The sequence below is a fragment of the Mobula hypostoma genome, chromosome 1 (genome assembly GCF_963921235.1).
Source record: "Mobula hypostoma chromosome 1, sMobHyp1.1, whole genome shotgun sequence".
NCBI classification, from domain to species: domain Eukaryota; kingdom Metazoa; phylum Chordata; class Chondrichthyes; order Myliobatiformes; family Myliobatidae; genus Mobula; species Mobula hypostoma.
In genome coordinates this window covers 194,073,894-194,099,596 of record NC_086097.1, presented here as the reverse complement: position 1 = coordinate 194,099,596, position 25,703 = coordinate 194,073,894, and the positions used below count along the sequence as shown (strand labels likewise).

The window sequence follows — 25,703 nt, the reverse complement described above, 5'->3', positions numbered from 1 at the left end:
TAATGGACATGTTGGAAGGTGGATTTGTAATGGCCCAAAGAACATCTTAATGAGATTGTGCATTCCTTGTGGTAAATAATGCTAAGGATTTTTTTTCCCGTATCTTTCCTGGGTGTCCAGTGATTCAGAAGTTCTATGTCCTGTACAAAGAGTGAGTCAGAATGGAAGAAAAATCTGTCATCACTAGATATACTGTCCTCCAAATACACTTTCTGTGTGGCTTTGAGCCAAACCAAAGTGGCTCTGATTTCACATTGATCCTTTTTGGGATGATGAGGGATCAAGAAAACCTAGGCCCTTAAAAGGAAAAGATATTGCAAGCACAAACTAGGACAGTCCTATTAATTGCAAATCATGGCAGCTATGCCCAAAATTCATTTGCTACTGCATACTCTTAATTTAGATATCCCTGTTTGTGCATTTCCATCAATTGATGATGGTGGTTCAAGTACAAATGAATGACTTCTGGGGATATGTTGAGGCCATTTAAGACTCGGCCTCATTCCTGTAGTTTTTAAGTAATACACACAAAAAGTGCTGGAGAAACTCAGCAAGTCAGGCAGCATCTATGGAGGAAACTTGCCACCTCTCAGCTTCTCACATTATTGCCTGATCATCCACCCACTAACCTTCCCTTCATCAGGTCTCCCTTATTGCCTGCCTGCTTATACTTCTTCCCCCTGCCCTGATCTCCCTATGCTGGCATCTCTCCCCTTTCTTTCCAGTTCTATTGACAGTTCTCAGTTGGAAACTTCAACTGTTTATTCCCTTCTATAGATGCTGTCTGACTTACTGAGTTCTTGCAGCATTTTGTGTGTGTTATTCAAGATTTCCAGCATCTGCAGAATCTCTTGTTTCTGTAGTTCATAAGTCATTTATATATCAGACTTGGGAGAAGACCACAGTTTACCTTCCCCAAAGGACATTACTGAAACAGACAGGTATTTAGTAATTTTGTTAGCACTGTTAGTAGTTATAATTTTCAGAACTAATTTAAAATTTCCTAGATGCTGTGGTGACATTAGACATTGCGTTTACAAATCTCTAGCCATTAGTCTTTGGCCATTTAGCCATCATGTTAGGGTTTCTGTAGCGAGCAGCACTGAAAGTACATTGAACTCAAGAATTGAAACGTTTGAGGAGATTGACTCCCTGTCAGTTTCTCGACCAATTGCAAGGCCAGCATTTCCTTCCCATCCCCAATTCCCCTGGAGAATGTGGGTGAGTCACTTTCATGACTCACCCACATTAAGTCCATTTGTGAAGGACCTTCACCAGTGGCTGTTCGGTAGGATTCTGGAACCTGTACCAAGTGGATATTAAGGGCTGCACTCGCCTGTAATGGAAACATTCTTGGCTTAATTTGAAAAGGAAATAGGTGAAAAGTCAAATATTCTACAAGTCCCTTCCCTTCTGCTATGGGATCACTAGTTCATTCAATGGGATGTAACGTGGCTTCTTTAATTAATAATAGGCAGATTAAATATATTAGTCTGCTAAATGTTACTCTGATTAGGTTTTAAATATTTAAAAGTTTATAGTTTTTAATAGATGTCCTCTTTTGATATGAATGTGCATTTTGTGTTGATATAGTACTGACTGACTATGTTTATTCAGCTCCTGAACTGACAGAGAGGCAAGGACATAAAGAGCCATCCACTGACGTGCAAAGCCTAAAAATCCAGCAGTTGGAATATGAAGTACAACGCCTTAACCAGGTTCTGGAAAAACTGCAGGCATCAATGACGGGGCTTGGTGACAGTCTGAGGAACAGTGTCCAGGAAGATACCAGCAAAACACTTGCCACATTGTTGAATAACCTGAGACTCTCTGGCAGTGCTGTTGGCTTTGAGAGTGTTCATGGTTCAACTGTCCACGAGAATGCAGATACATTCCATCAATCAGGAATGGGTGAAATGATGTCTAAAATAACAGAGGTTAAAGAAACATTAAAGACTAAGAGTGATATGCTCGACGAACTACATGGAATGGTGAGTGGGCATGACGGACAACTGAAGCAGCTAATGGAAGCAGTTCAAGGGCCTATTGCTACCTATTCTCCATTTTCCAATGGAGACTTTTATCAATCTTATATTGATAGCAAATTTGAAACGCTGAAGGAAGAGATGATGGTTGGCATTGACATGAAATTTGCAGATATGAAGAATTCCTGTGAGTACAGGTTAATGTCTCTCAAAGAACAATGTGAAGAAAATGAGCTGCAGTATGAAAACATGGAGAAATTGCTTCATGAGAAAGAGGATGAACTGAGAAAGGAGATGAGTGGCATCAGAAAACTTCTGCAGGAATCACCAGGCCAGTACAACTGCTGTGTTTCTACAAGCACTTTAAAACGCCAATTGAATAACATGAATAAAAAGATCTCCAGAGTAACCGACGCAAACATAGTGTTAAATGCTAGAATGGATAATGAACTGGAGCGCTTTACAACCCTCAATCTGGAAAATATTTTTGCTGAGAGACTAGAAGAAATTGAATCTAGAATGAATGTAACTGAGAGAAACGCTGAAGAGCATTGTTTTTATATTGAGTATACTCTGAGAGGACTCATTGAAAGTGAAGTTGATGGTGTGAAAGATTTGCTAAAGAAGCAGCTCCAGGTGTTACAGAACAAACATGATGAAGATTTGGCAGGACTTGGCAATACAACTTTAACTGCTGCATATGGCAGTGAGCTGGAATCATTACTTCAGCATGATCTGAATTCAAGTAACGTGATGGAGCATATTGAGAATAGGTTGCAGGAGATAGAGAGTGTCTGCCAGAGTGGTTGTATATCTGATCCAAGGGAGATGAACAACATCAAAAAGGATTTAGAAACCTGCAAGGAGAATTACAAGGAGCTATTATTAAAAACTAAACAAAACTCAATTCTTGTTACATCACTTAATGGTACAATTCATGAAGGTTTTAAGAAGGTGGAAGAAAACACAGACTTAGAAATGGTGCACAAAGAAATTAACAAACTAAAACTTGCAATAAACACTGTTGAAAATACTGTACAAACACAATGGGAAGGTCTGAATAAGAGTACCGAAGCACTCGTAACCATCGAGTCCACGTTAATGAAGAAGCAGCAGGAGTGTCTGGATAAAATTTACAAACTGCAAGAAACAGACAGGAACTTGGAAATGCAGCTGCACAGGAATGAAAGTCAGTTAGACGAAGTGAAGGCACAGCTGGAGCAGTTAACAGGTCAGATGGCTAAAGACATTAATAAGTGTAAACATAATACACAGGGTATTCAGAAGGAAGTCTCTCATATTGATAGCAAGATTGCACATATTGAGAATGTTTGCAGTAAGCTGGATAATATTTCTGGCAGCCTACAGCGGATTAAAGATGGACTGAACAAGCACGTGAGTAGCCTTTGGAACTGTGTCCATCAGATAAACAAGACTGTGAAATCCCATACTGCAGATATTGTCACATTGAAGAATGCTGGTGTCCGATTCCGGACTCAGGTCCCCAAAACTGCATACAAAGTTGATGCCCTTCCAGTTCAGCCTATACCAGGTAGGATTCATCAACTTTAACACGTTTTGTTTCTTGCAACGATACTTGAAATTCAAAATTATTGTATCTCTTGGTTAAGAATATATTTTTATTTCTATTACATGTCTTGACATGCTTATCTACTAAGTATCCAATTAGTAAAATATTATCAATCCCTCTGACACAGTTTTAGAAACATTGAACCTCAGGCAATATGCTTCAGTCTTGTATGATATGCTTAATTCATGATGGTTCGCAACATAACAGATGTATAAATGCCAAACTATCATGCTGCTCTTAATTTACTCAACATATTCTCTTCAGGCATAGCCTAACTTTTAAAGAAAATCTATGATTATTTTGCTCAATGTCTTTCATGTTTCAAGAACAAAATTTGACATTTTATTTCAGTTATCAGCTGAGACACTACTTTTCATTCAGTTTTCTTTTATAAATAGATGGTCTACTTGAACACTATCTGTATGTTTGCAGTAATGTCAGTGGAAGAAATAGATCCAAGCCAGTTCCTAATTTAGTTCATAAAATAAATCCATTGTCTATGCCAGGACCAGTAAAGGATTCAGAGGCAGATTTAAATCTTCCAAAAGGAAAAGATTAGAGCATAGCCTTATCTGAAATTCCACCCAACTATTAAAGTAATGAATGGGAGGAGGAGGGAAAGTACTGATTTTTAATGGCCATTTGGGGCACTTTGTATCATTTCAGTGTTTGATACTTTTGCCAATATTTTTCATTATTATAGATTTCTGGTTCTGTAAATATCAAGTTCTGACATATATTTTGGCTGGCTCTTCCAGTGCCGAAATGGCAAGTACCCCATGTCCTTTCTTTGAATATCTAGGATGAGGATTTTTGCACTTTTTTGAGCAGGTTGGAGGAGCAACACCTCATATACCGTTTAGGTAGTCTCCAGCCCGTTGGTATGAACATAGAATTCTCCAGCTTCCAGTAATTCCCAACCCCTCCCTTCCCCATCCCTATTTCACTTTTCCCCCTCCCCCAGCTGCCTATCACCTCCCTCATGGTTCCGGCTCCTTCTACTACCCATTGTGTTTTCTCCTATTCCTTCTTCACCTTTCCCGCCTATCACCTCCCTGCCTCCCCTCCCCCACCCCTTTATCTTTCCCCTTACTGGTTTTTCACCTGGCACCTACCAGCCTTCTCCTTCCCACCCTACCCCCCACCTTCCTTATAGGGCCTCTGCCCATTCCCTCTTCAGTCCTGACGAAGGGTTCCGGCCCGAAACGTTGACTGATCGTCTCCACGGATGCTGTCCGACCTGCTGAGTTCCTCCAGCGTGTTGTGAGTGTTGCTTTGACCCCAGCATCTGCAGAGTATTTTGTGCTCCTGAAAATACAGTTACTGTATTATAATGAGTACACACAATATGCTATGTGCATAGAACTTGCGCATCACCATGATCACAAACTAATACATGTAAATGCAATACATAGATTGGTGTGTGTGTGATGCCTTTACAGCATTTCTAAAACCTGTCCTGCCATGCAGCATCTGCCCTGCCTATGTGTGCCCAGGCATGCCTGGTCAAGATAGAAACTGTTCAGCTTACATTGTGGGCAACATTTTAATTGACTTCAATTATAGATTGAAATAACAAATTTAGGTGATTTCAAAGAAAGGATATGTGAGAGGGAAATTTCATGATGATTAACATGATCAACAGCCCAAAATCTAAAAGATAGACCCAAAAGTATTCAAGAAGCATAATCTTTGCTGTCCAGTTACACTGTTAACCTTGTTGGATTTTGAGATCTATTTTGATATGCTTCATGATTACAGGAATGAAGGGGTTAACATATGAGGAGAGTTTGGCAGCTTTGGGCCTGTACTCACTGGAATTTGGAAGATTGCGGTGGGGCGGGGGGGGGGTGGAATCTCATACCGAACGTTGGAAGGGCTAGATAGGGTGGATGTGGAGAGGATGTTTCCTGTGGTGGGGGTATTCAGAACTAGAGGGCACAGCCTCAAAATTGAGGAGCAACCCTTTATAACAGAGGTAAGGAGGAAGTTTTGTTGCCGGAGAGTAGTAAACCTGTGGACTGCTCCACCACAGACTGCAGTGGAGGCCAAGTCCATGGGTATATTTAAGGCAGAAGTTGATCGCTTTCTGATTGGTCAGGTCATCAAAGAATATGGCAAGAAGGCAGATGTGTGGGATTGAGTGGAATCCGGGATCATTCATGATGGAATAGCGGAGCAGACTCGATGGGCTGAATGGCCTAATTATGCTCTAATGTCTTGTGGTCTGTAGCTCAATCTGTGGTGTGAATGAACTTGGGTCATTTGTTTGGAGTGAGCAAATCCAAATTGGGATTCCTGTTTTTGATGGCAGTTCAATGAAACCTATTGAAAACAATATTTGTTTGACTTTTGGCAACTTTCAGGTAGAGGCCAGCGTGAGCACCTTCCACAGAGGACTATCTTGAGGATTGTTAATTAATTAGTTCTCAAAGATGGCAACCATATTCAAAGCTGTTTTTGTCTTTTAGAAGGATGAGAAAAAATGGGACAATGATAGGGAAGAGATCACATTACTGAAATTACATCACTGAGGTGACACTTCACCTGCGAGTCTGAGTCTGGTGCTCCTGGTGCAGCCTCCTCTATGTCGCGTGAAACCTAATATAGATTGAAGGGCTGCTTCATCCAGCACCCTCACTCCATCTGCCATAAAATGTGAAATTTTCCAATGGCCATCCATTTCAATTCCACTTCTCGTTAAAATTCAAACATGTTGGTCCATGGCCTTCTCTACTGCCATGAAGAGGCCACACTCAGGTTGAAGGAACAACAGCTTATATCCTGTTGGGTACCCTTCAATCTGAGGGCATAAACGTTGATTTCTCTAATATCTGATAATTTATTCCTCCTCTTGCTGCTTTCTTTTTCCATTCCTCCTGTTTACACGCTCACCTCTTCTCCTTCTCTGCCCAACATCCCCTTCTAGTGCCTTCCCTTTCTTCAGTGGTTCACTGTCCTCTCCTATCAGATTCCTCCTTCAGCCCTATATCTCTTCCTCCGATCAGCCTCCAACTTCTTACTTCATACCCCTTCCCCCACCCACTGCATTCCTCCTCACTTATCACCTGCCAGCTTGTACTCCTGTCTCTTTCTCTATCTTCTTATTCTGGCCTCTTCCCCCTTCCTGTACAATCCTAATGAAGGGTCTCGGCCTGAAATGCCAAATGTTTATTCTTCTGCATAAATGCTGACTGATCTGTTGAGTTCCTCCAGTATTTTGTGTGCTGCTGAAGATTTTCAGCTTCTGCAGAACCCTCTGTGATTACATCACTGAAATTGATAGGACATCATAAAATTACTGACTGTGTGCACACACATACTATTGTCTATGTGTAATATAAATACAACTGCATCATTTTCTTAACATCAGTTCCTCGCATCAGTTTCAAAGTTAATTTGGTTGTTACATTCAAATGCTTCAATGTCTGTAGAAGGGCTGAAACATAACATCTATACTCTGTCGCTGGGTGACGTTGTTATCAGCTATTTCACATGACGATTTGATAGTTGTGGCAATAGAGTCAGTAATTAAAATAGTCCTGAGCTGGACTGTTATAAGTGAATTCAAGTATTAACAATTGTCAGTTGCCTCCAGGATTCTAATTAAACCTATCATTTTGAAAATAGTTACCAATGCATCGCAATTGACTTAATTTCAAGGCTGATGGTGTAGCTGGGAGGGCACTGAAGATCTGTGCTAACCATCTGGCTGGAGTGTTCAAGGACATCTTCACTGCTGCAGCTGGAGGTACTCACCTGCTCCAAAAGGGCATCAATCATACCAGTGTCCAAGAAGAGCAGGGTGAACTGCCTCACCCAGTTACACTAATGTCTACTGTATTGAAATGCTTTGAGAGTTGATTGTGGCTAGAATTAACTCCTGCCTAAGCAAGGACCTGGACCTGCTTCATTTTGCCCCCTGGTACAGTAGGTCCGCAGCAGATGCAATCTCACTGCTCTCCAGGTGGCCTTGGCCACCTGGGCATCAGGCTGTGTTTATTGCTTTCTGCTCAGTATTATTTCCTCAGTCGTCATTGATAAGCTTCATAATCTGGGCCTCTGTATCTTCATTTGCAACTGGATCTTTGACCTCCTCATCAGGAGACCACAGCTAGTGCAGACTGGAAATCGCATCTCTTCGGTTCACCTCAAGGATGCGTGGTTAGCCCACTTCTCTACGCTCTCTACACCCATGACTGTGTGGCCAGGCACAGCACAAACTGCATCTATAAATTTGCTGATGACACAACTGTTGTTGCCAGAATGTCAGATGGTGACAAGGAAGCGTACAGGAGTGAGAGTGGCTTGTTGAGTGGTGTAGCTACAACAGTCCACTCAATGTCAGTAAGATCAAGGAACTGATTGTGGACTTTCGAGAAGGAGAAGTTCGGAGAACACACACAAATTCCTCATCGGGGGTGGGGAGAAGCTGTGGAAGTAAACAGCTTCAAAGCTCCTGGGTGTCAGCATCTCTGAAGATCTGTCCTGGGCCCAACTTATTGATGCAGTTTTGAAGAGAGCATGCCAGTGGTTCTATTTCATAAGGATTTTGAAAATATTTGGTACGTTACCAAAGACTATCAAATTACTACAGATGTACCATGGAGAGCATTCTAACTGGTTGCATCACCATTTAGTATGGAGGGGCTTCTGCACAGGATCAGAAAAAGCTGCAGAGGGTTGCGAACTCTTATCTTCATCGTGGGCACTAGACTCCCCACCATCTAGGACAACTTCAAAATGTGATGCTTCAAAAAGGCAGCATCTATCATTAAGGACCCCACCACCCAGGACATGCTCATTTCTCATTGCTATCATTACAGAGCAGGTCCAGGAACCTGTAGATACTCACTTAATGTTTTAGGAACAGCTTCTTCCCCTGCACCATCAGATTTCTGAACAAGCAATAAACACTGTACTATTTTTACCCTCTTTTTGCACAACTTACAGTATTTTTCAATATATGTTTCTTGTTATAATTTATAGTATATTTTTGTACTGATGCCACAAAACAAGTTTCATGACATATGTCAGTGATCCTGATTCTGACACTCTCTGAACTGAGATAACTTGTGAAGATGTATTTCTTTTGAATACAGAAGTAGCAGTTCACTGTAATTGAATTTCTCTTTGGTGCTGACTTATCCCTTGAAGTACAAATGTGGCAGCATTGTAGAGTGCACCAGAAAAGAAGATCCACTGAGTTTGTGATAACTGTTAACCTGTTCAAGTCAAGAATTTCCTTTTGGAAATTACTTTTCAAACTGCATTTCAAATTCTGGTCCACTTATTTTCTTATAGGCTCATTGTTGGTCTTTTATCATGTTTATATTAAATTGAAAATCCAGCCAAATGAAAACATAAATGACCTGAAAGTACCAAAAGCCTAACAATCTGCCAGTGCAAAAATCTGGAAGCAAATTGATAGCAGGTGTTGTCATAAAAGTAGGCAATCTGATCAGCCTGGGAGTGGTGAGATGTAAAAGTTTTAATGGGATTGTGGTGCATGGAATTCATTAATTACATCATCCAAACATGTGTTAGAATGTATAAATCATCATCGTTTTGTAGACCAGACTACACAAAGACTGCTTTTATACCAGATGTCTTCGGGTCACTGTCTGAAGTTCTGGAAGATTATCTCTTGAATCAATTGCAGTAGATCTTTTTCACGATCCTGTTGGGCTTTGAATTGTAAGAATCCACGTGACAATGTGTTCTTTGAGTCACTGGTGTAATTATTTCAATCACCATAAGCACACAGCATGTCCCAGTCAGATCCTCTAAGGAACCACATATCCCATGTCACTACAGGACAAGGGAGAAATTTAAATGTGAAGTTGTTAAATGTCAAAAAAAGTACTATCAGGTTTATCAAAAAATATGAGCTCCTTTCATAGTTCAACTGGTTATGGCTAGTTTGTGGGGTATTTAACATAAATATTGACAGAGGGCTTTTGATTTTTCCTGATGTTCTAGTAATTTAATCAGCTCAACGCAAGTTCCCACTGATGATCATTTGATCCCAATTATCTCAGTGTCTCCAGTTGAAACTATTGCTTAAAATCAGCTGGTCTTTTAATAAGATCTGAGCCATCCTGGACACACCCTCTTCTTGTTACTACCATCAGGGCCAAGATACATGAGCCTGAAGATCCCCACTCAACAATTCAACAAAAGCTTCTTCCCCTCCGCCTTCAGAGTTTTGAATGGTCCATAAGCCCATGAACATTACCTATTATTCATTTATCTTGCGAATCATTCATTTGTTTTTTTAATTTGTGCAGCAGGTTTCAGGACCTGTTGTTGCAAAATTCCATCATGCTTGAGGTCCAAAGTAAAGCGTGGTGGAATGAAACAGAAAATCCAGTTGTTAAGCTGGTGCCGGGGAGTAAAGACCATGCTTTGTGGTTTAGTATGGCAACTTGGAACATTTGAAAATCTGATGGTGGAGGGGGAGAAGCTGCTTCTGAATCATTTGAGTGTGGGTGTACAGGCTGCTGTACCTTGTCCCTGATGGTAGTAATAAGAAGAGGACATGTCCTGGATGGTAAGGGTACTCAGTGAAGGAATCTGCCTTCTTAAGACACAACCTCTTGAAGATGTCCTTGATGATGGGGAGTAGTGTGCCCATGACAGAGCTAGCTGAGCACACAACCCTTTGCAGCATCGTTCGATCCTGTGTGTTGGAACCTCCATACTAGGATGTGGTGCATCCAGTCAGAATGCTCTCCATCATGTATCAATAGAAATCTGTCAGAGTTTTTGGTGACATACCAAATCTCCTTGAACTCCTAATGAAGTAGAGACACTCGCATACATATTTCATGATTGCATCAGTTGGCTGGGCTCCAAGATGCTGATTGCTAGAAACTGCTTACCTTTTCCACTGTTAACTCCACAATGAGGACTGGTGTGTGTTCTCTGGACTTCCCCTTCCTGAAGTCCACAATCAATTCCTTGGTCTGCTGATGTTGAGTATGATGTAGTTGTTGAAATGCCACTTATCCAGCCAATCTACCTCACTCCTGTAAGCCTCCTTGTCACCACGTGAGAGTCTACCAAGTACAGTGGTGTTATCAGCAAATTAATGGATGGGGTTTGATCTGTTCTTAGCCACCTGGTCATGAGTGTAGATAGAGCAGGGCAATGGCCTAAGCATATATCCTTGAAGTGATTGTCAGAGAGGAAGAGATATTATCATGGATCCACCCTGCTTGCAGTCTCCCCATAAGGAAGTTGAGGGTCCAGTACAAAGGGGCATACAGAGGCCCAAGTTTTGAAGCCCTTTGATTATTACTGAGGAGATAATGGTGTTGGAACACTGGCTTTAAACAATAAACAGCAGCCTGGCACATGTTTCGTAGTTGTCTTAGGTGCTTCATAGCAGAGTGGAGAGCCGATGAGATTGTATCCATTGTAGTCTTGTTATAGTGGTAGGCAATTTACAGCAGGATCAGGTCCTTACTCAAGCAAATGTTAATTTTAGCCATAAACAGCTTCTTGAAACACTTCATTAGTTGTTAGTGTTACCAGATGATAGTTGTTGAAGTCACTCAAACTGGTCTCCTTGGGTAAGATTTCTTGGTCAGATTGGTGAGATTGCAGCCCTTGAACTGACTGATGTCCTTGACATTAAGACAGCAAGCTTTTTTTTAATTTCAGCAATTACAAACCTATTTAGACTCGTTAATGTGCACCTAGGTGAAAAAGAACTCCAGTGACTGGAGCCACACCTTGCACCAAGGAACATCACTGTTCTTGTAGGAGGTTATTCACCCCTCCTCCAGGATATTGAGATGTTTCAAAACTGACTAAATATGAGGTAGGTACCAGCAGATGGCGAAATAGTTGTGACTCCAAACACAGAGGAACACAGGATGTGGGGAGCTGCCATTTAGTTAGCTTAATACTTGCTGTTGGCAAGTTATTAAAATCCATTTCAAAGAGGAAAGAACTAATAATTTAGCAAGGTAGTTTATGAATGTTTGAAAGATTTTCTCATTGTTTCAGAATTGTTTGAGGGTGAGTGATAGAGGAGAACCTATGAGATGTGTCCTGACTGTGATCAAAGTCACTGGAGAGACCCCAAACACATTTTTATACCCTTAAGACAAGGGTGACAGTGGGTGATTCAATACAATCTCAGTTGTTACAATGGCATTGTTTACTTCAATATTTTGGGGTGACAGTGCTTCATTTGAATTGCATATCTACAGTAGGAGACCCCTCCAAATGTTCAAATACCTCTGTTGACATAGATATGCTATAAGTTTCTGCGGATGGAGAGCCAGATGTCAGAGTACACAATAGATCAGCTATTGTCTGTGACTATACCTGTGACCCTGTTTGATATGCTAAGTGACAGCTTGAACTCAATCACAATGGTACTACTAACCTAGCCATATTGTCTAGTTTGATGCAAGCTAATTAATGTAACTCCATTGTCGTAACATTTGGCTGATGGTCCCAGTTGTCTCATGGTCACCATCTTGCAAACTGTATCTCTTAGTCTTTGGTTTGCAATCTGTATTGTTTATTTGCAGCTTATAACTTGCAGTAAGAACTAGTTCTTCCTTGAATTAATATTAACTCCAGAATACTCCCTGACAACATGGAATTTATTTAGATTTGTGAAAGACATTTGGAATGGATCCATATACAGGTTTCCCCCACCATCCGAAGGTACAGTGTTCCTATGAAATTGTTCGTAAGCCGGAATGTTGTAAAGTGAAGAAGCAATTACCATTTATTTATATGGGAAAAATTTGTGAGCGTTCGCAGACCCAAAAATAACCTACCAAATCATGCCAAATAACACACAAAACCTAAAATAACAGTAACATATAGTAAAAGCAAAAATGATATGATAAATACACAGCCTATATAAAGCAGAAATGCTTCTCTACAACGATTGCCTGCACTGGTCTCCATAGTGAAAATCTCACGCAAGTGCTCACGGCAGAAACAGATTGTATGAATCTTCAGAATTCTTTCCTCGGTGGATGATGGGGGCTAAATCATCATAAATATTTGCACTGGTGATCAACAAGTATTGGAAAGATCATAGAATTGAGGTGATGGGCAGCTGGTGTAGAAAAGTTGGGGCTAGCACTGATCAGCCATGATCATACTGAATGATGAGGCAGGCTTGAGGAAATCCTTGCTATCTCCTGCTTCTATTTTCCAATGTCTGTCTCCTTATGGCAGGCATGTACAATATTCGAGAAAGTACTGATAAGGGGAAAGAAACATTCATGCTCAAAAGATCATTAGTTATAGGAGCAGAAGAAGGCCATTTAGCCCATCGAGTATGGTCTGCAATTCAGTGGGGCTCATTTTTTTTCAACACTTTTCACTCATCATCTTCCTGTAGCCCTTAACACCCTTGCAATCCAGAATGATTCATCTCTGCCTTAAATTCATCCAGTGACAATTCACAGCCCTCTGTGGCAATGAATTCCACAGATTCACCACCCTCTGTTGGAAGAAAATTCTCCTCATCTCAGTTTTATTTCTAAGGCTGTTCCCCAGGATCCTAGACTCTCTTAATGGGAAGATTCTCTCCAGGTGTTTCAATATCTGAATGGTTTCAAGGAGATTCCCCTTCATTCTTCTGAATTCCATTGAATAAAGGCCCGGAGGCCTCAAATGCTCCTTTGTATGTTAAGACTAGGATTATTCTTATGAGTCTACTCTGGACCTTTTCCAAGATTAGCACATCTTTTCTTAGATACAGGTCCCAGACTGCTCACATCAGTCAAAATTCTCTCTGATCAACACTTCAGAAAGCTTCAGACTACTTTTATATTCTAGTCCTCTTGAAATAAATGCTAGCATTGCATTTATCTTCTTTGGAACCAATTCAACCTGCAAGTTAACTTTAAGGGAATCCTGAACTAGCACTCTCAAAGCTCCTTGGACCTCTGATTTCTGAATTTTCTCTCCATTTAGAAAATAGTCAACACCAGTCTTTCTCAAATTTTTTGCCCAAGAGGAACCCTTGAAATAATTTTCAGGTCTCAGGGTACCCCCTGCATAAAAATTATTATATCTAGAAGTCATGGTATGTTAGCATGATCAGTAAGTTTTAGATATAATAATCAAAAAATAATTGTCATTGCTCTTTTAAGTAGAGAATGAATTTTTAGCCAATCTTTCTTGTAAAAAAAATCAGATAGTTAAGCTTAGCTTACCTTTTTTGAAATTACTCTTCTTTTCCTCTTTCTCTTTTGTACATTCTAAAAACCCATAAGGCAAACTCAATAAATTTCTCAATTCTTGGTCGAACTTGAGATAAGCACATAGATTTCACCTTCAATTGAAATGAGGTGATTTCTATCCTTGGTCTTGATGCTTGTTAAACAAGAAAAAGCTTGCTCACACATGTAAGAAGTTGAAAACTGCAGCAAAATGTTCATTGCTTTCCTGTGAAGAGCAGGATACTCTTCCTCAGAAATCCATAAATTGTCCAGGGGCAGGTCAGTAAATCTCATCTTGAGTGAATGATCAGAGTGTAGCGCACTAAGTTCTTCCTCTTCTCTCAAAGTTAAGTTCTCAGACTGAGCAGAAGGTTCAGAGAAGTGGTCCCCCACCCAGTCATACACTTGTGTTGAAAGGGAGGAAAAATACTATTCAATTTTCTTCTGTAGTTCTTCCAGGTGGTTTTCAATAAGACTCTAGACTTTCTGATATCCTTCCTAACTCTCAAACCCAAGCAGCATTGGAAATATTTCAAGAGTCTTTTTTTGTAGCATGATTTTTTCCAAAGGTTCGGTTTTGTTTTAAATCCAAGAATTTTGTCACTTGAAGTCAAAATATTTTCTCTAGGGCTTTGCTGAGACTTGTTCAGCTGGTTCATATGATTAAAAATGCCTGTTCAGTAGGCCGTGCTCCATCTTCAAAGAACTTAGCAAAATCTGGTCTGCTATTTTCTTGAAAGTACTCCTGTAATTCACTTTTCAGCTCAAACACCCTGTTGAGAACTCTTCCTCTGCTAAGCCACTGAATTTCTGTATGTAGCAGGAGATTGGTATGCTTTTTGTCTAGGTTTTCACACAGTTTTCTAAACATTCTCAATTGAATTAGTCTTGGAGCTACTGAATAATTTGCTTCCTGAACTTTTTTACTGACTGACTTTTCAATCAAAATCTTTAATTAATTTGTTTTGAGATTCCAATAATCATTAAAAATAATTAGCCCTTTTATGTTTCATATGGCTGTGATTTGTTGTTAGGTGCGTTTTCAATTTTGCTGGAGCCATTGCTGCATTCTATGTTGTTTGTCACAGACTAGGCACAATGGAATAGGACAACTTGGATCACTAGTCCATGTAAAACCCATTGATAAGACCTTTCATTGTAAAGGTATGGTACCGGCTGATTACTTTAGTCCCGCCCACTGCTTTTGTCTCCAGGATGCAGAGGCTGGTGGGCTTCTGGGGCAACAGGAGGCATTGGGTCTCTGTTGTGGTCCTGAGTCTTCTGATTACAGAGGGCGGTCCGTCATTGGTGTGTGTGCACACCCAGCTGACGGCTTTCCACCTCGGGACTCTGTAGAGATACCTGTATAGCAACCACCCTCCGAGATGTCATGCGCTTGCGATGTACTTTCACCTCCGGGGTCATTGCCTGCAGGAGGACATGCGGCCTCCAGCGGACAGCATCAGCCGCGCCGCTTTGTGGGAAGTGCCTTGCTTTTACTGAGAGCTGTTGAGGGTATGGGGTCTAGTCTCATCCAGCCAGGCTGCTCCTGCCCTGGGGGGGATGGTGCTCTAGCTGCGAAGGGGCTTGTCTCCATTCTGTCACAGTGGGTGCCGAGGGGGCTCAGGGAAGTGGAGGGGTTCCGGCTGCACTACCTAACGGGCCAGAAGTGCTCATCAGACCCAGGCCTCAGGAGTCCCACATATTGTGAACCATCTTGTGGAGATGCCCAACGTGCCCTTCTGTGACACTCCATAGTGTTTCTTGTATGGGCTGCTCTTGCACACCTTTCACATCCTTGTATTCATCTGCCAACCAGACTCGCCTTGGCGGTCAGTTTAACCATCTGGCAGTGTAGGTGCAGTTACGGTAGCCTAAAGGGATGACAACAGGTCATTCTGTAAATGGTAAATACTTCAGCCCCTGTTGGAAATCTCTTTCTGCAGGAGTGTTCCCCTGTACATTGGGGACCTGGGGTGGAAGGTGTTGCATGGGGCAGTGCCGTGCATCGGGTTTTTAAAGCAGGTTCACTGACACTCTGTCCACCTGTCTGTGGCCTGGAAGAGTCAGTGTACTACCTTGTGTGGAGTGTGAGAGGTCGCAGTCCCTGATTGAGTATTGGAAGGGGCTGGTTGCACTTCAGCCTTGCGATCCTTACAAACGGGCACCCTGTATGGAAGGGGGCACGTCACGAGGAGGGTCTACAGGTGGGCTTGCTCCTGGGCCTGGCCAAAATGGTCATTCACAGTTCTAGACAGCGGAAAGTCGAGGGCTCTGCCAAGGCTGACTGCCTGCCCCTCTTCCGAGGATACCGTCATGCCCAGCTGTCCTTGGAGAGGGTGCATGCGGTCACAATGGGTACAGTGGGGGATTTCCAGGAGCAGTGGGCCCTCCCAGGGAATTGATTGTTTTATAGACAGTAGTCACCATATTTCAATTTGAATTTATCCACTGTCTTGTAAATACATAATGTTTGTACTTTGTCTATTTATGTAAAGAAACTTCTATAGTTTTGTAAAAAGGACAGAATTTTTATGTGTCCAGTGTTGCAGTAGTTCTGCGAAATGACACAGAAGGTTGTAATTTTTCGTCATTAACCTTATCATAATTATCCGAGGCCTAGGCCTCGAATCCTCGTCTTCAAAAATCACTACATTGGACCACCTTATGTCTATTCAATTCTCAGAAAATGCACTTCACGCTCCTCATCAGCCTACCGTCCTCCCCTCCATGCAATACAGCGCTCACCAAATATCAGCCTACTGTCCTCTGCTCTGTGCAGTACAGCGCTCACCAAATATCAGCCTACTGTCCTCCCCTATCTCGAGTCAAAAATTGAGAATGGACAAGCAAATAAAGGTGGTCCTACTGCACACTGTTGCACTGGGTTTGGGGTCCTCTAACGGGATTGTGAACAGGGCTGTTCAGTCACTGCCCACCACTGCGAGCACTAGCATTGCACGTTGCGTGAAGTTCAAAAATCATGTTTTTTTTTATCTTGATCTCTTGCAGAACCCCTAGTGACCTTTCACAGAACGCCGGTTCAGAAACGCCGTTCTACACCTTTATTCTTCTGACCAACGCACATAACCCCACACTTCCCTACACTGTATTCCATCTGCTGCTTTGCTGTCTTTGCCAACCTGCCCAAGTGCTTCCAGCTGATTTGCTGCTTTGTGGTAGTATGTTACTCACTGTTGACTGCAAGCACAGCCATAGGGCTCTCTTCCTTTATCCAGGTCCTTTCCCTTGCCCTTCAGGCAATGATAATCTACAGCCTCCACAAAGAAGGTATTCCTTTCACCACCTGTCCTCAGGGGCTGAAGTATTTACCATTTACAGAATGACCTGTTGTCATCCTCCTAGGCTACTGTAACTGCACCTTTCAGACCTATTACCTCTCCCATCAATGGCAGTGAGTGGGTAAATGGGAAACACCACCGACAGGTTCTCCTTCGAGTTGTGCATCACCCTGACCTGGAAGCATGTTCCTGGTTCCTCATTGTCTGTGGATCTCAATTCTGAAAAGGCTTATGAGAGCACTTTCACCAGAACTGGGTGTGGAGTGGGTGTTGGTTTAATGAGTTAAGGAGGAAATCAAAGTTTTAGTGATGAAGGGCATTGGCTTGGAAAATCACAATGTAGAATCTGTGTGGGTGGAGCTAAGAATCACTAAGGGTCAGAAAATGGTGGGGAATTGTTAGCAGACTCTCAAATAACAGTGATGATGTTGGGGGATGGAATTAGAAACACATGCAGTAAGAATGCAACAATAATGATAGGTGTCTTTAATCTACTTATAGACTGACTCAGCTAAATTAGTAATAACACCATACATAAAGAGTTCCTGGAGTAGGTACATAGGTTTTTTTTTCCCGGACCAATGCATTAAGGAAACAACCAGAGACAACAACTTAGTGCACAATTAGAATGTATCAATCCTGTTGTGTGGCCCATTAGGGAAGAGTAATCATAAAATGATAGCTTTCTTAATTAAGGTGGAAATAAGATGAGAAATGTAAGTTCAGAATATGAATAAGTATGACCAAATACTGTACATGAGCAAATCTGTAGAGAGATTACAGACTGTTGCAAGAAACATCAGATTCAAACTACATTTATTACCGAAGTATATATGCAGTATTCAACCATGAGATTCATCTTGTCGCAGCTATGAGACAAAGAAACACCCTGGAAACCATTCAAAGAAAACATCAAACACCCAACGCGCAAATAAAAAGAACAAATCATGCAAAAGGCAAAATCAAGCGGAAAGCACAAAATATAAAACATCAGAACCACAGAATCATTGAAGCAGTCGAAAGGATGTTCTGTTCTGTTCAGTTCAATTTAGCATTGTGTCGTTCGTTGACAAGGCCAGTCCGCCTCGATCAAAATCATCCAACATAGCAACAAAAAAAGAAGTAACCAGAAACACAGAGTCCAATCCACAAACCACGTCGATTAAACTTTGCCTAAGTTCCAGGACTCCGGCACCATCCTCCAGCAGTATCAGGCGAGAGTGAAAGAGACCAGCCACATGCAGGTTATCTTCCTCCAGGAGCAGAGAGAGAGAAAGAATCCGGTCACATGCAGACACCTTCCTGCAGCAGCAGCAAGCGAGAGTGAGAACTGTCAAACACAGGCAGGCAGCGCTGAACACCCGCTTACCTTCTGCTGTTGTCCTTGTTGATTTCTAACTTACTCAACACTTAGATCAGCAAGAAGTGGAGTTGATCATTGGCTCACACTCTCTCTCCAGGCTTCTTGGCCTCCAGACTGCAAGCTCTGCTCGAAATCCTACCAAACTCCGTCAGAGACAGCAAAGCACCAAGTGACTCAATCAGCCTGGAAACACACCATTAAAATGTAAATCACAACTTTCAATAGTAGCAGGATCCTATCTGAAAGAAGTAGTAGTAGTAAAAGAAGTGGTTTTGTGAACTGTCTGAAGAGCATCGCCTTTGGCTGTGTTGTTCGCTGGCACCATCTTCTTGTTACTGTCACAACATTTAGGGTATGATAGGTGATTTTAACTTTCCACATATTGGCTGGGACTCCCATACTGTAAAATGGCTGGATGGGAAAGAGTTTGTCAAATGTGTTCTGAAAAGTTTCCGTAACCCAGTACATAGAAGTCCCAATGAAAGAGAGCGCGATACTTAGGGAATGATACAGGGCAGGTGTCAGAACTCTGTGTAGGGGAACACTTTGCATCCAGTGATCATAATGATATTAATTATGGAAAAAGACAGGTCTGGTCCTTGGGTTGAGATTCTCAATTGGGAAAAGGCCAATTGTGTTGGTATCGGGAAGGATCTGCTAAGTGTAGATTGGGTCAGCTTGTTTTCTGACAAAGGTGTACTGGTAAGTGGGAGGCCTGAAAGAGTGAAATTCTGAGAATAGAGTTTGTATGTTCCTGTCAGAATAAAAGTCAAGGATAGCAGGTTTAGGGAACCTTGGTTTTCAAGCGATATTGAGGCCCTGGATGAGTAAAAGAAGGAGGTGCATAGCAGATGTAGGCAGGCAGGAACAATTAAGGTGTTTGAGGAGTATAATGAATGTGAAATAACATTTAAAAAGGAAATCAGGAGAACTAAAAGAAGACATGAGGTTGCACTAGCAGTTGAAGTGAAGGAGAATTCTAAGGGCTTCTAAAGATATATTAAGAGCAAAACGATAGCAAGGGACAAAACTGGTCCTCTGGAAGATCCGAGTTAGTATCTGCGCGTGGAGCCGAAAGAGATTGGTGGGGGAGGGGGGTCTTCAATGGATTCTTTGCATCTGTATTTACTCAGGAGACTAACACTGAGTCTGTTCATGTGAGGCAAAGCAGCAGTGAGGTCATAGTCTCTGTACAGATTACATAGGAGAAAGTGTTTGCTCTCTTGAGGCAAATTAGGGTGGATAAATCTCAGGGCCTGACAATGTGTTTCCTTGGACCCTGTGGGAGGCTAGTGCAGAAACTGCAGGGGTCCTAGCAGAGAGGTATTTAAAACATCCTTAGTCAATTGTGATGTGCCGGAGAATCGGACGATAGCTAATGTGGTTCCATTGCTTAAGAAAGACTCCAAGAATAAAACAGGAAATTACAGGCTGTGAGTTTGATAACAGTAGTGGGTAAATTGTTGAAAGGTATTCTAAGGACACAATATGTAAGTATTTGGATGGACAGGAACTGATTAGGGATAATCATCATGGCCTTGTGCATGTTAAGTCATGTTTAACCAATCTATAGAGTTTTTTGAGGAAGTTACCAGGAAAGTTGATGAAGGTAAGACATTAGATGTTGTCTACTTGGCATTTGGCAAAGTCCCCCGTGGGAGGTTGGTCAACAAGGTTCAGTTGCTCAGTTGTGCCATAGGGATTGGTGCTGGGTCAACTGTTCTTTATCATAATATCATTGTTCTGGATGATAATGTGATTGACACCAAGATTGGGGCTGTAGTGGACAGTGAGGAAGACTATCGAAGCTTGCAGTAGGATCTGGACTGGCTGGTGAAATAGGCTGAAAAATGGCAGATGGAACTTAATGCAGACTAGTGTGAGGTGTTGCACTTTGGGAGGACCAACCAGGGTTGGACTACACTGAGCGTGGTAGGGCACTGAACAGTGCAGTAGAACTGAAGGATCTGGGAATACAGATCCATAATTCCTTGAAAGTGATGTCACAGGTAGATAGGGTAATAAAGAAAACTTTTGGCACATTGGCCTTCATAAACCAATATACTGAGTTTGGGAGTTGGGCTAAGATGTTGGTGAGGACTGATTTGGAGTATTGTGTGCAGTTTTGGGCACCTACTTACAGGAAAGGTGTAAATAAGATTGAAAGAGTACAGGGAAAATTTACAAGGATGTTTCCGGTATATGAGGATTTGAATTGTAGGGAAAGGTTTAATCAGTTCGGACTTTATTCCCTAAAACAGAGAAGATTGAGGGGAGGTTTGATAGAGGAATACAAAATTATGAGGGGTATAGATGGGGTCAATGCAAGGAGGCTTTTTCCACTGAGGTTGGGTGGGTCTACAACTAGAGGTCAAGGGTTAAATGTGAAAGGTGAAATGTTTAAGGGGAACATGAGAGAGAAATTCTTCACTCAGAGGTTGGTGGGAGTGTGGAACAAGCTGCCAGTTTAAGTATGGATGCAGGGTTGATTTCAATATTGAAGAGAAATTTGGATAGGTATATGGATGGGCGAGCTGTGCGGGTTGATGGGACAAGGTAGATATAATGGTTCAGCATGGGCTAGAAGGGCCAATGGGCCTGTTTATGTGCTGTCATGTTCTATGACTGTTGCTGAGGTATGAAGTTAAGCTAAATCAGAAAACTTTCAAAAGGGTTTGCAGTTGATAGGCAATAGATAATATTTGAAGAATATGTACATGACTTAAAATTAATTATTTTCATTTGCCACTAAAATTAGTCAAGAAGGATTACTTATTTACAGTTTCAAAGGAAGTTACTGTAGTATTAGATCCAAAGAGGAAACATTTTAAATTGCTGGAGAAATTAGCAGGCTGATTGATGATTGGGAGCACTATAGAATTGACTAAAGGATTTAGTTAGAGGGGCAGATAGAGTATAAGAGTAAATTTGCAGGAAATATAAAAAATGGCTAAAAAAGCTTTCAGAAGAAAAGAGTATGAAGGAAGTTGTAGATTCTCCTAGTCAGGAACAGAAGCAATTATAATGGGAAACGAGGAAGTGGTAAACAATTAAATACAGTGGATTTCAGTTAATTGGGACACACTGGGACCTTTGCAATGAAGCAGCTGCCCCAATTAGCAAAAGTTTCATGGAAATAGTTAAAAGGTATAAAATTTCACAAAATATTCCAGTGATATTACATAGAAACATAGAAACATAGAAAATAGGTGCAGGAGTAGGCCATTCGGCCCTTCGAGCCTGCACCGCCATTTATTATGATCATGGCTGATCATCCAACTCAGAACCCAGCCTTCCCTCCATACCCCCTGACCCCTGTAGCCACAAGGGCCATATCTAACTTCCTTTTAAACATAGCTAATGAACTGGCCTCAACAGTTTGCTGTGGCAGAGAATTCCACAGATTCACCACTCTCTGTGTGAAGAAGTTTTTCCTAATCTCGGTCCTAAAAGGCTTCCCCTCTATCCTCAAACTGTGACCCCTCGTTCTAGACCTCCCCAACATCGGGAACAATCTTCCTGCATCTAGCCTGTCCAATCCCTTTAGGATCTTATACGTTTCAATCAGATCCCCCCTCAATCTTCTAAATTCCAACGAGTACAAGCCCAGTTCATCCAGTCTTTCTTCATATGAAAGACCTGCCATCCCAGGAATCAATCTGGTGAACCTTCTTTGTACTCCCTCTATGGCAAAGATGTCTTTCCTCAGATTAGGGGACCAAAACTGCACACAATACTCCAGGTGTGGTCTCACCAAGGCCTTGTACAACTGCAGTAGTACCTCCCTGCTCCTGTACTCGAATCCTCTCGCTATAAATGCCAGCATACCGTTCGCCTTTTTCACCGCCTGCTGTACCTGCATGCCCACTTTCAATGACTGGTGTATAATGACACCCAGGTCTCGTTGCACCTCCCCTTTTCCTAATCGGCCACCATTCAGATAATAATCTGTTTTCCTATTTTTGCCACCAAAGTGGATAACTTCACATTTATCCACATTAAATTGCATCTGCCATGAGTTTGCCCACTCACCCAACCTATCCAAGTCACCCTGCATCCTCTTAGCATCCTCCTCACTGCTAACACTGCCACCCAGCTTCGTGTCATCCGCAAACTTGGAGATGCTGCATTTAATTCCCTCATCCAAGTCATTAATATATATTGTAAACAACTGGGGTCCCAGCACTGAGCCTTGCGGTACCCCACTAGTCACCGCCTGCCATTCTGAAAAGGTCCCGTTTATTCCCACTCTTTGCTTCCTGTCTGCTAACCAATTCTCCACCCACACCAATACCTTACCCCCAATACCGTGTGCTTTAAGTTTGCACACTAATCTCCTATGTGGGACCTTGTCAAAAGCCTTTTGAAAATCCAAATATACCACATCCACTGGTTCTCCCCTATCCACTCTACTAGTTACATCCTCAAAAAATTCTATGAGATTACACTTGATTCTGAAATACACTTTAACTGAGTAACAAATTATGTATTTAAATGAAATATAGAACATTGCCAATAATACTGCACTGTTATAAAACTATATTAATTCCCAATGGTTATCAATGGAAGAATTTATCCAATCTATGCTGCTGTGTTCCTTTGAATGTAAATGAACAAAATCAGTGCAGACTCCTGGTGCAGATTATGGACTACCTTCATACAATGCTATCAACAATTGCATCCTCCAAATCTTCATTTTCATTGTAACATTCAAAATGATTATCAATAGCTTCAAATCTTTCACAATTCCTAAGTTGTTGAAGTAGTGAAATCATTTCATTTTCATTCTCCCGGCTGTCTCTGACATCTCCAAGCCTGAATGCTCGAAAGCTACATTGAGCAAAACAATTCTAAATTTTCTTACCGCTTATTTCTTACCAGCTATCAGTAACAAATATCACTACTTTTTCAACACAAGCACACACAAATGACACTTTACAATCTCTTGTTGCTGTAAGCACAGTGTAACGCCCACACAATTGCATGTGACAGATGCTAGTTAAAAACTGTGCAGCTACAGTCTCCAGTCAAAGGGATTGGACAGGCTAGATGCGGGAAGATTGTTCCCGATGTTGGGGAGGTCCAGAACGAGGGGTCACAGTTTGAGGATAGAGGGGAAGCCTTTTAGGACCGAGATTAGGAAAAACTTCTTCACACAGAGAGTGGTGAATCTGTGGAATTCTCTGTCACAGCAAACTGTTGAGGCCAGTTCATTGGCTATGTTTAAGAGGGAGTTAGATATGGCCCTTGTGGCTACAGGGGTCAGGGGGTATGGAGGGAAGGCTGGGTTCTGAGTTGGATGATCAGCCATGATCATAATAAATGGCGGTGCAGGCTCAAAGGGCCGAATGGCCTACTCCTGCACCTATTTTCTATGTTTCTATGTTTTGTCCCATTTAAAATAAACAACGAGAATCACGGCTAATTTCTCAATTAGTTTTTGTTCCTTATGAGTTGTTCCAAATAAGCAGCTGCCCCAATTAACTGAAATATACTCTACCTACTTTGTGAGTGTGTACACAAAGGTTCACAAAGGTTTGGGTGGGTTGCAAAGTAATCTGCAAGGAATGTCGGGGTGGTTGGGTGAGGCAAGGGTTTAATAAGAGGGGAGAACTGAAGGAAATCAGTATTATTATTTTAATAAATAGTCCTAGGCAAATTGATGGAGATGAAGGTCAACAAATTCACCAGGGCCTAATAATTTACGTTCCAGCAAATTAAAGGAAGTGGGCCTGGAAATAATAGATGTACTGGTCTTCTTCCAAATTGGACAGTGGCAAATATAACCCTATTATTTAAGAAAGGAGAGAAGGAACATTAGGAAATTACACTGTGATATGCTTAACATCAGTAATGGAAGTGTGCGAGATGCTATTAAATGAGATGTCATAATAGAACCCTTGGAAAACTTTCAGAATTTTTCAACATTAGCTCAAGTTTATGAAAGAGAACATGTGTTCAATATATATGATTTAGTTTTTTTTGGGGGGGAGGGGAAATCTGCCTGGTGAATTGATCAGGAAGAACCCATGGATGTGGTGTACCAGAATTTCAGAATATGTATTATATGGCCTCATAAAAAGATGTGTAAAAATAACACACATGGAGTTGGAGTAATATGGATTGAGAATTGGTTGACAGGAGGTGGAAAGTAGGAATAAACAGGTATTTCCCCAAGTGGCAGATGGTAACTGGTAAGTGCTATCATCCCCTCAGTGCTAATCAAGGAGCTCTAAAATGTGGGCCTCTGTACCTCCTTCTGCAACTGCATCCTTGGCTTTGTCACTAGGAGACCACAGTGAGTGCAAATTGAAGATAACATACTCTCTTTGCAACACTGGTACACCTCTATGCTTAGCCCACTGGTCTAGCCCTGACTGTGTGGCTAGGCCAGCTCAAATGGCAGCTAGAAATTTGTCGATGACACAGCTATTGCTGGCAGAATTTCAGATGGTGACAAGGAGGTGTACAGGAGTGAGATAGATCAGCTCGTTGAGTGGTGTTGTAACAACAGAAGCAACCTTGCACTCAATGTCAATAAGACCAAGGAATTGATAGTGGCCTTCAGGAAGGGGAAGTCAAGGGAAGGCATTCCAGTCCTCATTAAGGGATCAGCAGTGGAAAGAGTGGGCAGTTTCAAATGCTTGGGTGTCAACATCTCTGAAGATCTATCCCGGGCACAACATATTGATTCAATTACAAAGAATGCACAACAACGGCTATACTTCATTAGGAGTTTGAGGAGGATTTGGAATGTCATCAAACACTCTTGCAAATTTCTACAGATGGAATGTGGAGAGCATTCTAACTGGTTGCATCACCATCTGGTATGGAGGGGCCACTGCACAGGGTTGAAAAAAGTTGCAGAAAGTTGTGAACTCAGCTAGCTCCATCATGGGCACTAACCTCCCAAAGCAAAAGGCGGCGTCAATCTCATTATGAACCCCATCATCCAGGATATGCCCTGTTCCCGTTTCTACCATTAAGAAGGAAGAACAGCTTCTCCTCAGCCATCTGATTTTTGAACGCACAATGAATCCATGTATACTACCTCACTATGTGTTGCTCTCTTTTAGCACGACTGATTTAATTTAATTCTATATACAGTATATATTTCTTATTTTAATTTATAGTCCTTTAGTCATAATGTATAGTCTATCGCACCATACTGCTGCCACAAAGCAACAAATTTCATGACATATGCCTATGATATTAAACCTGATTCTGACTTTGATTGTTTTTTCTGCCATCTTTCTG

The 25,703-nt window shown here is 41.7% G+C and overlaps 1 protein-coding gene across 2 annotated transcripts in view; it reads left to right on the top strand.

Annotated features, from left to right (window-relative positions):
• The window catches only part of emilin2b (elastin microfibril interfacer 2b), an 88,424-nt gene that overhangs the window by 42,594 nt on the left and 20,127 nt on the right, over positions 1–25,703 (top strand). The window contains exon 4 of one of the 2 annotated variants that reach the window (XM_063062458.1): positions 1,618–3,216. In XM_063062458.1, the coding sequence (XP_062918528.1) occupies positions 1,618–3,216 (1,599 nt within the window). Of the gene's footprint in view, positions 1–1,617; positions 3,538–25,703 lie in introns of both variants that reach the window. The other variant, XM_063062449.1, reaches the window with a different exon arrangement.